At 46.5% G+C, this 16,950-nt stretch overlaps 1 protein-coding gene across 3 annotated transcripts in view; it reads right to left on the bottom strand.

Annotated features, from left to right (window-relative positions):
• B4GALT6 (beta-1,4-galactosyltransferase 6) overlaps window positions 1–16,950 on the bottom strand; it is a 66,275-nt gene that overhangs the window by 24,833 nt on the left and 24,492 nt on the right. For all 3 annotated transcript variants that reach the window (XR_009048143.1, XM_057700381.1, XM_057700382.1), the window contains exon 3: window positions 14,973–15,086. Coding sequence is in view for 2 of the 3 variants with exons in the window: in XM_057700381.1 (XP_057556364.1) it covers window positions 14,973–15,086 (114 nt within the window). In the remaining variant the exon portion in view is untranslated. The remainder of the gene's footprint in view (window positions 1–14,972; window positions 15,087–16,950) is intronic.

Genomic DNA, 16,950 nt, shown 5'->3' with positions numbered 1-16,950 from the left:
CTAAAGAGTAACCTAGGAACTTACAGAGAAAGGATAGATCAAATGTAAGATCCATCAGTCAATGTGAGTACAGCCTGCCATGACTCAGCTGACAAAAACAGAATCTAGCACTGTAATAAAATAAAACTCACACAAATAAATCTGATGTATTTAATGGTATGCATGATTCCTAAAACGATAGTAATTAGGCTAAATAATAAGCAGTTCACATAAGGAACGAAGTTGGTATTTTTTATGCACTGTTAAACCAATTTTTTTAGCTTTTTCCCAGCTTTACAGCTTCAACAGCTGTAATCAACATTATTGTCAGCAGTTTTCTCCAGTATCATTTGCAGTTTAATTTTCATCTTGAACACACACGTGCCAACAAATTAAGAGGCAGGCCTCTTATCTTTCTCCTCAATAGACAGGGCCTCTGGTGTCCATCACTTACAATCCCTGATGCCCAAGGCACCCGAAGTTCACCTCCCTCCCCACTGGCCCCCCCATCCACATTCCTCAGAGACCCTTAGCAGCTCTCCAATGTCCTTACTGCTCTTTGCTCTGAAATCTTAATATCTTACTGGCTTCAGGCCAAAGATGACCCAGTGGCACGTGGCTGTCATGCCAGGAGTAACAGTAACATCAATATTGGGGGGGAGGGGAAGAGTCTGAAGGGATGGAGGACAGGCTCCAGCACAGGCATCACCACCACTGGGAACAGCAAGAGTGTGACCAGAAAGAGAGAAAGAAAAATAAACACTAGTGGAGGTGGCGTGGGGTGAGAAAAACAACTTTTGTTTCTCTGAAAAAACCACCATTTATTTCTGAGTTGCTGCCTATGCATTTCAGCGTGCTAACCCTGCTAACACCCAGAGTCTGGACATTTAGATAAGAACCTGAGTTTAGCATTCCCACCGTAAGTGCCTGCTCTGCTTTTCCCGGGAAACTTTTAAACTAACCACTCAGAGTTAAGCCGGGAAAAAGTCAGTGCATCAACTCCGACAACCTTATAAGTAACAGGTGCCTGCTGTCCTGCTCTCCACCCGCTGGCTGGTGACCTGGGATGGAGGACGGCCCTCCCCCTGGCTCACTGTGCCCTGGCCCCTCTGGGATCTGTGAGTAAATCTTGAGACTCCACTTCTTGCAGGTGTATGGAAACTGCACCTTCCATCAAAATGACCCCCTGGGCTCCACTTCCCCAAAGCAGGAGCTCGGATGCTGAGGGAGCTACCTGCCGGCCAGTGTGGGTGGCTGGTGCCCCCTCATAGGGTAGGCCATAATCTGCATGCTTTCAGTTCAATACACCAGCTCCAGCTGCTCAATACAATTGAGGAGGACGGGATCGTGGGCATAGTTTGTATCCCCATCCGATGCCCTGGAGCTGTGAATGGCTAACTTCCTCCTCCAAATGGCTCAGTCTCCCCGGGAAGGGACCACTGCTTGCTGGCGGTCAGTGCTCTGCACTGCTGTGTGTTGCTGCTGCCAAGCTTTGCTGAGAATCCCCACCCTAAACTGTAAAAGGCCAGACTCAGCAGCAGAGACCAGCCAGCAGGCCGAGCCTGAAGTAGCTCTGTTTCCCATTATTCTCTAAACGAGAGCCCATTTGGTGTCGGGTGTGGAGGTGATCGGCTACAATCACATATGAAAGTCTGGATGCTGGGCCAACGAAAGCTAACCTGGATGATTAGGCCCTGCCTCTTTCCCCCAGGCAGGGATGGGGGCGCCGGCTATGAGGTCCTGGGAGCCAAGGAGAGCTCCCTAGGGCCCTAGAGCCGGAGGGGGAGGCCAGCCACTGGGCCCACTGTGTCGGGTGGACACTGGGTGCTGAGCTTAGGGAGCTGGCCCAACCCTGGAGGAGGCAGCTCTACCAGAGCCATCATGGCACCTGGGAGGCAAACACTGCAAGGCAAGTGCATCATATGTTGCTGAAAGTGGGGCCCCAAGCACTTGGTACCAGCTCCTCCCACGTCCCCCAGCGGAGGTTAAAAAACTACTAGGAGCTTGTAAGACCCCCATGGCTCGGGCGTTACTGAGAGCGGTGGCATACCCACATGCCAACTCATAAAGGCTATACGGTCTCAGGGCCTGGAGCTTTCCCAAATACATCTGCTGATGCTGCACTGTCGAAGGTGGACCCTGACCCCTCGGCGGTCGACTGGGACCACCTAGAATGGGAAGCCACAGCATACGAGCTGGGAAAGAGGCGACCCCCGTCCCAGGCGTCCCCTGTTACTGTCCATCGTACAGAACACCCAACGATGGCCACTGTGAATGATGAAGTGAGACACCTAACCGTAGCACAATAGAAATGCAAGGTTTTTTAGAAAAATTCGTTCAAAGGGAGAGGGAGAAGGGCACTGACTGGCTCTTGGGGTCTTTGGAACTGGTTCTTAGCTTTGTTTAGAGAAAGAGACCCTCCCGAGCCCACAGAGACAGGAGGAAGAAGCTCGGCCTCCCTCACAAATGAGCAACAAGCTCTCCGTATGGGCAGCTCCAGAGATCAGGGTCCCTGCTGACTTCATCTCGGGACAGCTGAACACAAATCAGAAGTCTTTGTTAAGTTGCTGCAGGCTTCTTAAGGAGACCCTGGTCCCATCCCAAAGGACGATGTTGTCACCTCTCGGAGCGCTCCCGCCCTGGCAGCAGAAGTGGGGATCTCACACCCTGATCTCTGAGAGTGACAGCCAAGGCCCTGCCCTAGGGACCCTGCAGTTCCCCGAGTTTGTCCCTCCTCTGGGGGACAATCACCTATTCACCTCTCCAATTATCCACTGGGATGCCCTCATCGACACTGGAGCCCAAATTACATTGCTTTCCCTGAACCCTCTAAACATAAATGAAGGGCACCCTGTAAATTACAAGGTGTAACAAGTAGGATTGCAGATGTCACCACTGAAACAATCCTTAAAAATCTTTTAGTGGTGGCCCCTTAACCCTACCCTTTCCTGGCACAGGTATGGATGCCCTGACCACCTACATAGAAGAATAGGACTCACACCTGGTCCCAAGGGATATAATCCCCACCATCATGGGCCTCACAGCTCAGCCATCTGGGGGGGAACCCTGACTTCTCTGGCTCCCCTGATCACGCAGTCAGTGTCCACTGTGGGTCCCAGGCCCTGGGGCCGTCACACACCTGGTCCTCCACATGCACTTCTCCTTCCCTCCACCTCCCTGCACCCCAGAGTCCTGTCTGTTCACAACAGGGCACTTCAGTCTCCCTGGAAACACCCATATCACTGAACAGACCCCCCAGCCTCAATTCATCTCTCTTTCTGCCCTCTCATGTCAAAGCCTGCGATATTCGCCCCCATTATATTGGGAGCAGATCTGCTACTACCCTCAGCAGGACTGAGGTGCCTCAAGGTGCCCCGCACTGAGCACAAAACAACACGTCATTACAGAAAACCCCAACCTGTGAGCCACCCGGCCGAGCACTCTGGGCTGTTAGACCAGAGCCCAGCCTTGACGCAGCAGCAGCAGCCGCGTGATTCTTCCACACAGACAGCCTGGGTAAGCGTTGAGCTCTAGGTGACTCACTGGCCCGGGAAGCAGGTGTACGTGTTGTAAGGGGCCCCACCTGCTGTGCGTATATCATTAATTCTGGACAAACTCAAACTTACAAAAAATAGCCCAACAGGTACTAGTATTCCACAATCTCATCCAAGTTTTAAATCAAATACCTATCTCAACCTTATCTAAGGGCTTTGATTTATTTTCTTGGCTGGACCCCAACTAATTGGCGGCGGGGGGGGGGGGGGGGGGACTTACAGACAGGATTTCAAATTGTCATTTGTGTGGTAACATCACTGATGGCATTTTTGCTTTGCCCAAATGTTTCACACGCTGGGTGACCAAAACCCTGCCAGTGGCTTTTAATATCTCCATTGTCCAGACGGTGCCTATGAGCTTCCCTAAAGATTAATGCTGAGGCATCACAGGATCAATTGTGATGAGAAAAACAACTTTTGTTTTTCTGTGTTGCTGCCGAGGCATTTCACAGTGTGATAACCCTGCTCACTTCCAGTGTCTGGACATTCAGATAAGGGCTTGAGGTTAGGATTCCTGCCGTAAGTTCCCACTTTGCTTTTCCAAAGGCACCTTTTAAAATAACCACTTAGAATTAAGGCCAAGGAAACTTAGTGGCCTATGCCCCAACCACCTTATAGGAAACATGTGCTTGATACCCTGCTCTCTACTGCCCTTCCTACCAGCTCTCTGCGCCCCCTCCCCAGCGTCTGGGATCTGTGAATAAGAAATCTTGTGACCCCACTTCCTATGTGGGAGTGTACTGACACTGCACCTTCCATCAAAACAACCCTGTGGTTCCACTTCCCCAAAGTGGGAGCTCAGAGGCTGAGGGAGCTACCTGCCAGCCACCTGTGGGAGGCTTGCACCCCTTTATTCAAACAGATCACAATCTGCATATTCTTAATTTAATATACAAGCTCCAGCTACTGAACACATGGTATTAAGAATAATACTTATTCCTGCACACAGAAAGTGAAGGGAAAGGGACATATTATAGAGAGTAGCCAGGAAGAGGCACAGAGAAGATGAACTAGTGGTGACATGGTTTCCAAACTACCCTCAGGGGAAAGAACCTCTCAAGGTGAGCCTGTGGTCAGGACCTCTAGTCCTTCCTCTCCACTGCACCCGCGGAGGCTACTCTCATCTCCTTTACCTACCAGGGGTCCCCTGCAGGTTTCACTCAAGAAAGCATTTCACCCTCCTGCACTGCTGGTGGGAATGTAAATTGGTACAGCCACTATGGAGGACAGTATGGAGGGTCCTTTAAAAACTAAACATAGAGCTGCCATGTGATCCAGCCACCCCACTCCTGGGCACATATCCAGAGAGAAACAGAATTCGGAAAGATATTTATGCACCCCAGTGTTTACTGCAGCTATTTACAACAGCCAAGACATGGAAACAACCTAAATGTCCACCGACAGAGGAATGGATAAAGAAGATGTGGCATATATACACAGTGGAATACCACTCAGCCATTAAAAAGAATGAAATAATGCCATTTGCAGCAACATGGATGGACCTAGAGATTATACTAAGCAAAGTAAGTCAGAAAAAGACAACTATCATATGATATCAATTTTATGTGAAATCTCAAAAAAAAAAAAGATACAAATGAATGAACTTATTCACAAAACAGAAACAGATTCACAGACTATGGTTACCAAAGGGGAAAGGTGGGGGGAGGCTAAATTAGAAGTTTGGGATTAACATTTACACACTACTATATATAAAATAGATAATAAGAAACTACTGTACAGCCCAGGGAACTCTACTCAATATTCTGTAATAACCTACATGGGAAAAGAATCTGAAAAAGAATGGATATGTATATATATATATATATATATACAGAATCACTTTGCTGTATACCTGAAACTAACACAACATTGTAAATCCACTATATTCCAATATAAAATAAAAATTAAATTCTAAAAAAAGGAAGTGTTCCAAGTGCTCTAAAGCCAGGAGAGGAGGCTTCCTGCTTTCCTCACAAAGAGGTAAGCAGTCAGCCAGGCCAGACCCCTTTACTTCGCTTGCTGAGATTTCAAGGGCAACTGAAGAGGAAGGACCCAGTGAGCTCCAGGAAGAGCTCCCCACCTCCACTCTGTACTGCACCTGAGGTTTTCCAGCAGGGACACACGCTCGCTTTCCCCAGTTAGAAATTAAAAGGTCGAAAAACCTATCTATTGGCTGAAATCTATTTACCCAGCAGAGCGATCCTTCAGCACACAAATGTGAACAATGTAAACAGTGATTTTCACTATTTGGAAGGTGGGACGGGGGTTAGAAAGGAGAGAGCAGGAGAACTGGGAGCCTAAGAGAGGAGAGGCTGCCACTTAGCTACAGGGAAAGTGGAAGAAGACAGTCAGTGGTGAGCTACCTCTCAGGCTGGGCGGCAAAGCCTGGGTGCTAACCCCTTCTGTGCTGTGTGGGAGGGAATAACTTGGTTGCACTGTTGGTTACGAGGGACATTCACTCTAATGTCCACATGCTGAACTGGCAAGACGTGCATCAATGCCTCCCGCTTTGGGAAGCAGGGCCTGAGCGGCCTGGGATCCATTAGGTACCCACAAGGCCCAAATCGTTAAGTTCATGGGTGTGTGGACTACAACATATCACGTGATGCGGTTTAGGATATTATTTTTTCTATTAAAGTATAATTCATAAAATAACAAATATTCAATTCATGTGAATTATCTGCATTTACATTTTTTTCTTACATTTCAAGTAAAACTTAAGGCACATTATCTCTAGCCAAAGAGTCGCTTTCTCTATAAATCGACAAGTCTCAGTGACTCCTTCCCGCGGGATGGGGCCTACCTGTGGTTTCTGGTATCTAAAGCCTCATTCTGGATCCTCTGGCTCTTGTCTGTGTTCTACCCTCAGGGTTCCCAATGTGCACAGCCCAGAGACCTGATGATGGAGTCAGACACAGCCCTGAATTTCCTCTAGAAATATCCCTTCAGGTGAATTCTTTCCAAAGTTAGAAAACAATTCTTACAATAAGGTGGCACATTCCTTCCCTAGCCTCTGGGCAGCCGACGGAGGGCAGCTCGGAGGCTGGAAGCTCACACGGGTCATCTTGCCCCAGTCATGTGCGGCCACCTCTGAAGCTAACACTAGAAACTGCCCACGTCCAATGCTTTCCATCAGCTTCTCAACTTCTGGAATTTTGTAACGTCTACCTAAGCAAATGACTTCTTACTCAACTACTCTTTTTTTTTTTACTGTGTGATTCCATTTACTTTACATTCTTGAAATGACAAACCATAGACGTGAAGGACAAATTAATGATTTCCAGTGGCGATGGGTACTGACAGGGCCAGCTGCAAAGGAGCAGCGTGAAGGAGGCCTGTGAGGCCTTTGCAATGTTCTGTGTCTTGACTGCGGTCATGAAAATGCAAGACTCCACACGTGATAAAGCTGCACAGGACTGAACACCCATGTGCGCACACACACACACAGAAGTAAAACGCGGAAGCTGTGGGTCAGCAGATTGTACGACAGTCAGTACGCTCCACAATCTTGAGGGTGAGGCATCTAAGAAGGTACTCTGCAGACTTATATCTACACCTCACAAAAAAGAATTACTTCTTTCTTTCATTAATTTACCTCCTTTGAAGTTTATGACTTTTAGTTGAACCACCTTCCAATATGCAGCCACATTCACCAAGAGGTGCCCTCCTCTCCCTGGACATCCTCCATGTAACACCCAGCTCCGTACTCACACCCTGAGCACCACTGTCACCTAGGATGACTGGCACTGTCAGAGTTGAAAGGCAGTCAGTTCTGGCTTCAGGTTCTCAGATGTCTCTCTGATGTCTCCCCATTCTTCCTATCTCTCTGGCCTCCTCATAAAGCTGTGGATTAATTCTGGTGGAGTGGCTAAGAATCACCAGGCCTGCCTGCTGAGAATTGCAGTCACTGCCCCATCCTCAAAGCCTCTGTGTCAGCAGACGTGCGTGGTCACGTTTGTGGGCATCCAGCTTTACCTGAACACATTTCAGGGGCTTGAACTGCCCACTGTTGAGTCCCACCTCCCAGAGGAAGAAGCTAGAACCCACTCTCCCAACCTCTCCAGCAAAGGGAAGTGGTCAAGTGACGAGATGCACCCGAAGGTGACTCTGAAGCAGAAGTGAACGTGAGGAGGTGGACACTTTGCAAAACCATCTTTCAGTAAAAGTGCTAACAGAAGCTTCTGGCATTAAGCGCCCCAGGAGCGACACCCCTGGCCCCCAGACCTGAGCACGGCTTGTCGGAGCTGTGACCTCTGCCAAGTGGCAACAGGAGATGCTTCCCAGAGTGGTCTGGGCCTTGCTCTGGTTACTCAGTCGCTGAACCGAACCCTGTGGCCATCCAGGTTTTCTGAGGGCTGCTGGATACCTTTGATGGATTCCCTTTCCTCTTAAACCAAATCAAGTTGCATCCTGTGGTTTGCAACCAAGAAACGTTTCTTTATGGGTCTGGGCTTTGGCTTAGGGGCCTGCAATTTTAACCAGCACCCCCACTGCTTCTGGAGCAGATCATCTCTGGACCACACTTCAAGAAACACAGCTCCACGAGTCTCCCCCAACCACAGCACCTTACAATGGACTGAATGTTTGTCTCCCCAACCCCCAAATTCATATTTTGAAATTCTAATCCCAAATGTGATGGTATTAGGAGGTGGGGCCTTTGGGACGTGATTACATCATGAGGATGAAGCCCTCATGAACAGGATTAGTGCCCTTATAAAAAAGATCCCAGAGGTCACTCTCGCCTTCTGAGATGGCCCACGCTCTGTCTGTGGAGTGTGCTTCTCTTTAAATAAATTCAATTCTTACCTATCACTTTGTCTCTCACTGAATTCTTTCTACAACGAGACATCAAGAACCTGAGCTTCACTAAGACCTGAGACCAGGTGTGTGATCTCAATTGAAAGACTGTGGGTTCAAGTCCTAATCTGGCTTACATGGTTTCACAGATACACTTGTCGCCCCATTGGGAAAACCCCCTAGCCAGGTTAATAACCCCTGTAGCCAACCATCATGAGTCTGTTAAAAAGGGGTCTGGGGGACTTCCTAGGTGGCACAGTGGTTGAGAATCTGCCTGCCAATGCAGGGGACATGGGTTCGAGCCCTGCTCTGGGAAGATCCCACACACTGCAGAACAACTAAGCCCGTGTGCCACAACTATTGAGTCCATGTGCCGCAACTACTGAAGCCCACATGCCTAGAGCCCATGCTCCACAAACAAAAGAAGCCACCACAATGAGGAACCTGCGCACCACAATGAAGAGTAGCCCCCTCTCACTGCAACTAGAGAAGGCCCGTGTGCAGCATCGAAGACCCAATGCAGCCAATAAATTAATTAATTAATTATAGTCTTTTTTAAAAAAGCATCTGGTAAAAAAAAAAGATCCCAGAGAGATCCTTGAATCCTTCCACCACATAAGGACACAGCAAGAAGACAGCCATCTATGAACAAGGAATCAGGCCCTCATCAGACACCTTGATCTTAGATGTCCATCCACCAGAACTGTGAGACATAAACATTTGCTGTTTAAGCCATCCAGTCTATGGCATTTTTGCTTTAGCACCCCAGACTAAGACACACCCAGACACTCACAAACACTGTTATCTTCCCTCCCTTCCTGACCTGCCACACCTGATCAACAGTTTTCCATGCTCAAACTCTTCCCCCAAAACACCACTGAAGAAAATCACGTAAGCACATAGATTAATCCCATCGCTGAGGTGACAGTGCCTAATTTATTGCCTTAAACATAGTAAGCTTTCAACAGAAACAAGTGTCACATTATTTGTACATTTTGAGCCCCCTGCGGGGTGGGGGGGGGCTCTCTTGGCTAAGCGGTTAGTCAGTACCTCTTAACTTATGACTAACTGACTCCACTTTGCATGCCCTACAACAACCTTCAAAATATTTACTTCTTCTTTTCAAGCTGCTTGGTCCTTCCTGGCCACCCTGTCACATGTATGTGGCCTTGCCTACTTTATTAGGAACATGGAAGCACCAGGCCTGAACCCCCATAACTTTCTCCCCCTCGTCTCCAAATGAACCTCACTCCTGCCTCAGGGGAGGAGGTGTTCCTACTACTTTCCAAGGCTAGTTCTTCAACCTGAGCACATTCTGTCTCCTGTCACCATCTCCAGGATCCAGGCTCCCTGGACACTACCATTCTCCCTTCACTTCCCATCTGTCCATAGTTTTTCGCCCCCACAGTGCTTAAAACTCACGTAAGTCCGTCTCTTCCTAAAACGTTCTTCCCTTAACCCCACCTCCTCCACAGATTCCTTCCCCCAGTCTCCTTCCCTTTCCCATCAAACTTCTTTCTTTACTATTATTATTATTATTATTTGGCCATGGCATGCAGCTTCTGGGGAGTTCCCCGGACCAGGGATCAAACCCAGGCCCCCTGCAGTGGAAGCACGCAGTCCGAACCACTGGCCCTCCAGGGAAGTCCCAAACTTCTTTGTTTTAAACCACTAGTCTACACACTTCTGAGTCACTTCTCAGGACAGTGTGTCTTGCCTCTCACACTGCCGCCCCACTGGACTTGTGCTGGCTGTGGCCGCGTCTCAGTGGCCTTTCACAGCCCCTCAATCCAGCTGCTCTGAGGTATGTGACAAGGTGCAGCCCTCTCCTTGCTGTCCTCTGGGACACCGTCCCCTGACTGCCCATGTCCCTGGCTGCTTTCCCTTCTTTGCTGGCCACCCCTCGCCGCTTGGGCGCGGATGTTCTCTGGGGGCCACTCGGAGCCTTCCTCCAGGCTCACTTCCTCTCATCTCCAACCCAGATCCCTCTGAAGACATTCAGACTCCAAAAGAACTCTCCTGGGCTTTAAACAGAACAAGCCCAACACTGAATTTGTCCACTTCCTCATTCTCCAAATGTGAGGCTTACTACCCCGCATTACGTGTTTCAGTTAATGGCCACCAAGCAGAAACCTGGAAAGCAATCCTGATGCCTCAGCTGGTCACCAAGTTTCTTCTCCCTGGCGCCACAGCCCCGGCACAGGCCCCTGTCGTTCCTCTGGGGACCCTGCAGGAAGCTCCTCACGGCCCTTCCGGGAGGCACCTCCCCATCCTCATCCATTTTCAACTTCCCATCACAATCATCTTTCCCAAGTACCGTCCTAGTCACATCACGTATCTACCTAAAGCAGTGTTTTCTGGTTTTTTGTTTTTGTTTTTTGTCCCTAGGCCCTTAGAAAACCATGCGCCCTCACCTTAGAGAGATGCACACCAGGCTGTAAATCAACCCTCTGCACACACGCTCAGGGGTTCGACTCCCTCTGACGCCCACCTCACGGATGCCCAGGGATTCATGGAACTCAGGCAGCCCTCGGACTGGTGAGTCCTTTACACAGGGCCCTTCACCTCCCTGTGCTGCCCCACCTCCCACACATCCCACTACACACCCACCCCGGTCACAGCGGACCACCCCCCATTCTCAGAACACAGGGCCTCCTGAGCTCAGACGCTGCCCCCTCTCAGCTATCTACTGAACCATCCTGCTAGACCCATTCCCAATGTCCCCTCTCTCTGAAATCTCTTTCCTTCCAGAAGGAACTGCTGTCTCCCTTTCGTCACCCCTTCTCCCAGTGCGCCACCTGCTCCAGCCGGCAGGAAGGTACTCAGCCGTGGTCCTCCCCGCCTGCCCTGCGAACAGCACAGGGGCTGCTGCAGGCGGTCCACGACAGCTCGGTTATCCACAGTGGCTCCTATCACTCTTTTCTATAATAACCGTAGGCACGATGGTTTGTTACAGGAAGCATCATTTGAGCTTCTTTCTCTGAAGTTTATTTGCTTATCTTTTCCCTCTTTGCTGATTTTCACTTGAACTATTTAAATTCATCTCAAAAAGTCCTTATAGCTTTTGTTATGTTCCTGAGGCTAGCAACTATAGAAACTATCAGGGTTAAACCACAAAGGCAACTACTCCAAAAACGCTAAGGACAAAATATAGAAAAGTCACTACAAATGCACTCTATGTGAACAGGAATTAAACGATTTCCTAATCTACAGGCAATTCTATCTTCCTTTTAATGCAAAATGCACAACTGACATTTTCCATCTCTAACCTCACCCAGAAAATCAAAACTTCCATGCTAAGCACTTACTATGTTTCAGCTCTAGATAAAGTGAATTGTTAGCACGGAGAGTGTCACATAAATGTAATAAAGCTGAAAGTGGATTTGCCCTCTGGTGAATCGATAAATACTAACAATAACCAAGAAGTATTCACTCATATTGTATAAATAATATTTAAAATAGATTTTACAGTGTAATTGATTGAATGTGAAATAATGCTGAAATCCATGAAATCAACTTTATGTGAATTCCAACTGGAGAAGTTCAAACTTCATCTTTATGGTAATCCAGTACCAGTAAAAATCAAAAGGAAGTCAGAGCCAGATAATCAAACACCAATTTTAAGCCCGAACTTCACACTTCTGGTGATTACAGGAACATTCAGTATCATACATCCTTGGATGGTTTTCATCTAAGTAGATCATCTTACACAGATGCTCCTTGACTATTATTTGGGGAGGTATGGTATTCAATTACTTTGAGTGATATCATAATATGATTTTTATGCTTAGGTATTTTATTATGTTCTTTATCAATGGGAAATAATTCTGTTAATTAAAAACAAATGAAGGATGTGTAGCTAACCAAAAATGCCTTAACTCCACACATTTCTCCTAGGTTTCTCACTCCCTTGATCACTGTAAAATCTGGCTCCATCATTCAAGAAATGAAGAAAAGGAAAGGGAACAGCAAATTAACAACTACCAAGTTTCAAGCACTGTGCTTCCCTTCATCCTCACGACACTGCGAAGCTGGCATATAATCCCAGATTTTACAAACAGGCAAACTGAGGCTCCACTTTGCAGCAGTCACAGGACTAGCGAGGGGCTCTCCAGGATGGCCTGAGCCAGCCCCTCTTGGCAGAAGCCTCACTGTACCCGTGGCCCCTTTCTAAGGCGTTATCTGTATGTGGGCATATTTTCCACTAAACAGTCGCACCATGCTGGCCACAGCTAACTGGACAAGGGATGGGTGCTGGACCCAAAGCCAGGAGAGCCATGAGGAGGCCTCCTGTGAAGGGGTGCCTGGCCCAACCAGTGTGATCCTCTCTTGCAGAAGAACCCAAGATTGATGGAAGCAGAGAGAAGGAGCAGGAGCACCAAGACATCCATCAAAAGGCAGTGAGCAGCAGCACGTGACAGGAGCATACGACTTGCGGGGCTGGGGGAGAGGAGTGCAGGCAGGAAGGCCTGGCAGGCAGACGCTCCCGAACAGACTTTAATTAGTACCCACAAAGCACTAATTAAGAAAATGGCAACTAAACCAAAAACAGAAAGATTTCCTAAAACTATAAACCCTTGAATATGCAGATTATGAAAATGAAATTATTGTAATCAATATTTCAAAAGAACATTACATCCAGTGGTTTCAGTGCTGCACGGACAAAAACATTCATTTTTAGAAAGCCAAGGCTGCAGTGACAAAGTAATGACAAATATACAGCCACAAAAACCATAGCTTCATTCTCTATTATGCGACAGCAAGGAGATAACAATATTAGAATCAACTGAGAATTTTTTTTTTAAATACTGCATCCAATTAATAAAATGAGAAACTTACGGGTTGGGCCTAAGAATTATGAAAGCTATGGTGCAGCCAGGATCAATTCTAGACCGGGGGTCTGGGGCCCAAGGATCACCAACATCGACATGACCTTGGAACTTGTTAGAAGGGAAAATTCTCAGACCCCCTCCAGATCTACTGACTCTGAGGCTCTGAGGGTGGGGCATGGAATGTGTGTTTTACAAGACTATCCAGGGATTCTGATGTACCCTAAAGAGTGAGAACCATGGCCCTAGAAGATAATAAAAGGTGAATTATACTTTTTATTATAGATATATAATACCTATTAACAACATACTGAAAAAATCCTACAAATATGACAGGCAAAGACTAACTTCCTCAATAAAGAAAAGTTACATAAAGACATAAAAAACACACCTTAGATACTGAGGACATTAAAACACAGGGATAAATAATTCAAAATAATATTTATTTGAATTTTAATTATACAAACATCAAGATACTAACTTATATGTACAAAGTAGGCTTAAAATTGGAGGAGGGGGACACAAACAATGAAAAATCACAAAATAACAGCCATGTGGCTTCTGAGTGATTACAGAGGTTTTTTTAAATAATAGTGTACTGTCTTCATAATTTTGAAAAAATATGTTTAAAACACAGTATCTTGATCCCTACCCTCATATTATACGCAAAAATTCAAAGCAAAAGTGTAAATCTATTAAAAGAAAATAAAAGAGTATTTGTATGGCTTTTGGGTAACAAGGAAAGCTTTCTTAAGACCAAAAAACCTTAAGTAATGTGATTGATACACTTATAAACTTCTATAAAATAAAAGACTCCATAAAGAAAATGAAAAGACAAGTCAATTACAACACATATAGCAGACAGTAGGTCACTGCTGGAATATATATAAACAACTCCCACTGATCAATACAAAAATCTAATTAACCATCAAGGAACCAATAAAGCAGTAACTGAGTCACAGGAGAGAAAATTCAAAACGACTCACAAACACAGGAAAAGTCACTCAAACCCACCAGCAATAAAGAAAGAAAAACTGAAACAAGACACTTTTTTTGATTTATCATAATAGCAAAAAGTACTTTTTATCTATAAGAATAGCAAAAAATTTTAAAGTCCATCAGTATCAAAGTGGTGCATTCATGCTTCGCTCCGGGGGATATGAACTGGTACAGCTGCATGGAGTGCAACCACGCCGCCCTACCTAGCAAGTGCACGTCTAGGCCTGAATCCTCAAGCACACGCGCACAGGGAAATCTGTATAATGCTGTTTCTTACAGCACTGCCTTGTGATAGCAACACAGGGGAAACAACCCAGATTTCCATCAGCAGAGAAAAAGTAAGTGAAGCGTGGTACACTTATTCAAAGATGTACTATACACTAGTTAAGCAAAATAAACAGATCTCTATGTATCAACATGGACAGTTCTCAAAAAAAAATTAAGAAAGCAAGTTACAGAATGAAATATAATTTTAAAACCATTTATATAATTTCTTAAAACCTCTGAAACATCCAAATTTTCTATGTAAAAGATAATGTTAAAATCATTTTAAGAACACATATCAAACTCACAATAGAGGTTACCTCTGGGTAAGGGATGAGCTTTTTCTTTAGCTTTTCAATCCTCCTCCCCCTCTGAAAAATTGTTTTGCCGCCCCTCCCCCGGCAAAAAAAAAAAAAAAGGCAAATAACATGCTACATGACACGAATGTAAGCACCCCCAATAATGACCTGAGGGTGGTATGCTCAAACCATGTCATTTTATTTTATTATAATACAAGCATACAGTTAAGTCAAAAGTAGATGAAACTTACGCATGTAAGGCAGCTTTTCTGGGCAGGGGAGGTATGGCGAATATGTGAAGTTTTCTGGAAGATACGTTGTTGTTTGAACAAGATAATCACTTGAATTATTGCCTTCGGGATAATCTTAGAGAGAGAGAGAAAAGTTACAACCAAAAAATTGCCTTTTGCTCTGCTCCTAGTATGAAATATGGTGCTGTCACTGTGTAAAGACTGCAATCTGCAATCTGCAGCAGTACTTATAAGCAATTATCTATAAAGAAAGAGAGAAAAGCAAAATACAGCTGCCGTGACTACTCTCCCATTCACCCTTCACCGCTGCCAGAAGGGACCTCTCAGCCTGATTTCCCCCGGGGAACCTGGGACCAGTCTGGGGAGCGGAGACGCCTGATCCGTGCGCACACGCAGAGCCAGCCCATTTGCAACCACAAGAGAACACCTGCTCCCCTCCCTCCCCCAGCTGAGCCAGGTCAAAAGAGGGAGTGAAAGCGCCCCAGGGGATCCTCTCCACTAACAAACACAGCCGGGGTGTTCTGACAGCCACGGCATGCTGCTTCCACATCCACAGAGCAGAGGGGTGGGAGTAATGTTTTCTCACCACCTCACACTTGAGAAACTGCGATTTACCCACTCAACGGACTTCTGTAATATAGCCCATTTAAAATCCTTAAATTAGTCATTCCCGAGCCGTGGGCTGCGGTTTCTGGAGAGCCCAGGAGCTATGATTACATTAGGTCCATTATCTCTCTAGGCAGCAAATTATGCAGCACAGAGGGTACTGGTTTAGAGCATCAAAGTCAAGTGCTGAGTTCAAATCCTGCCCCAACATGCCCAAGCTTTGTGGTACAAAGCAAGAGAATCAAGTTTCTCATCTGCGCCTACCTTGTGTTGTTGTTTTCAGATTTCAGAAACATGAGTGTACAAAGTGCTTAGAACAATGCCTAGCCCGTATGCATATTCAGGAACTTCTGCTCTGAGTGACTGCTTTAGAACTGAGTCCCTGACTCAACCCGGAACAACCAGAGCCTCAGGAATTTTATACTTGGAACCAAAGAGATCACATTGCAGTCCCTTTCGGGAACAAAGTTCTGAGATGCAAATCTGGGAACCATGACCTGGCAGTTTCCTGCTATGTAAGAGGAAGCTGGTCTAAGAGAATGAGACCAACATGCGGTGAGTAAGAGACAAGAAAGGGAAACTGCTGATGGAATTAGTCTGTCTTCTACAACACAAACCCTGTACCACAGGAAATGAAGTTCTAGCAGACACTTCAGGAAAATGTGAAGACTTTCTTTCAGTCTTCAGTAATCTGCTCTGATGAGAGAGGTATTCCTATCAGAACTGGCCTGTGTGCACGGAGTTAAAAAAGGGAGAACGGGCATATGACTTAAAGGAGAGGCCTGTCTGCCAGGGACCAGCAAGCAAAAGGCTGAAGGTCAAAATCCTATCCTTACTGAACTGTAAAAGTGAAACCCTCTCACCCTAGAATCTTGGAAATTGAATATGAAGCATGTGAGAAGAGTCAAAGAAAACTAACCACCTCCCTAACATAAACATACACTCATCATCAAAATACAGTAGACAACAGGAATTCCCTGGCGGTCCAGTGGTTAGGTCGGCACACTTTCACTGCCGAGGGCTTGGGTTCAATCCCTGGTCAGGAAACTAAGATCCTGCAAGCCACATGGTGTGACCAATAAATAAACTGAAGAAGTTTTTTTTTAATTGATTGATTGATTGATTGGCTGCATTGGGTCTTCGTTGCTGCACACGGCTTTCTCTAGTTGCAGCGAGCAGGTGCAATTTCATTGTGGTGCACAGGTTCCTCACTGCGGTGGCTGCTCCTGTTGCGGAGCACAAGCTCTAGTGGGCATGTGGGCTTCAATAGCTGCGGCACACAGGCTCAATAGTTTGGCTCACGGGCTTAGTTGCTCTGCGGCATGTGGGATCTTCCTGGCCCAGGCACTGAACCCATGTCCCCTGCATCGGC

The sequence above is a fragment of the Hippopotamus amphibius genome, chromosome 11 (assembly GCF_030028045.1).
Source record: "Hippopotamus amphibius kiboko isolate mHipAmp2 chromosome 11, mHipAmp2.hap2, whole genome shotgun sequence".
Taxonomy (NCBI): domain Eukaryota; kingdom Metazoa; phylum Chordata; class Mammalia; order Artiodactyla; family Hippopotamidae; genus Hippopotamus; species Hippopotamus amphibius.
Note: the sequence above shows the minus strand (reverse complement) of the source record. Positions and strands in the feature narration are given on the sequence as shown.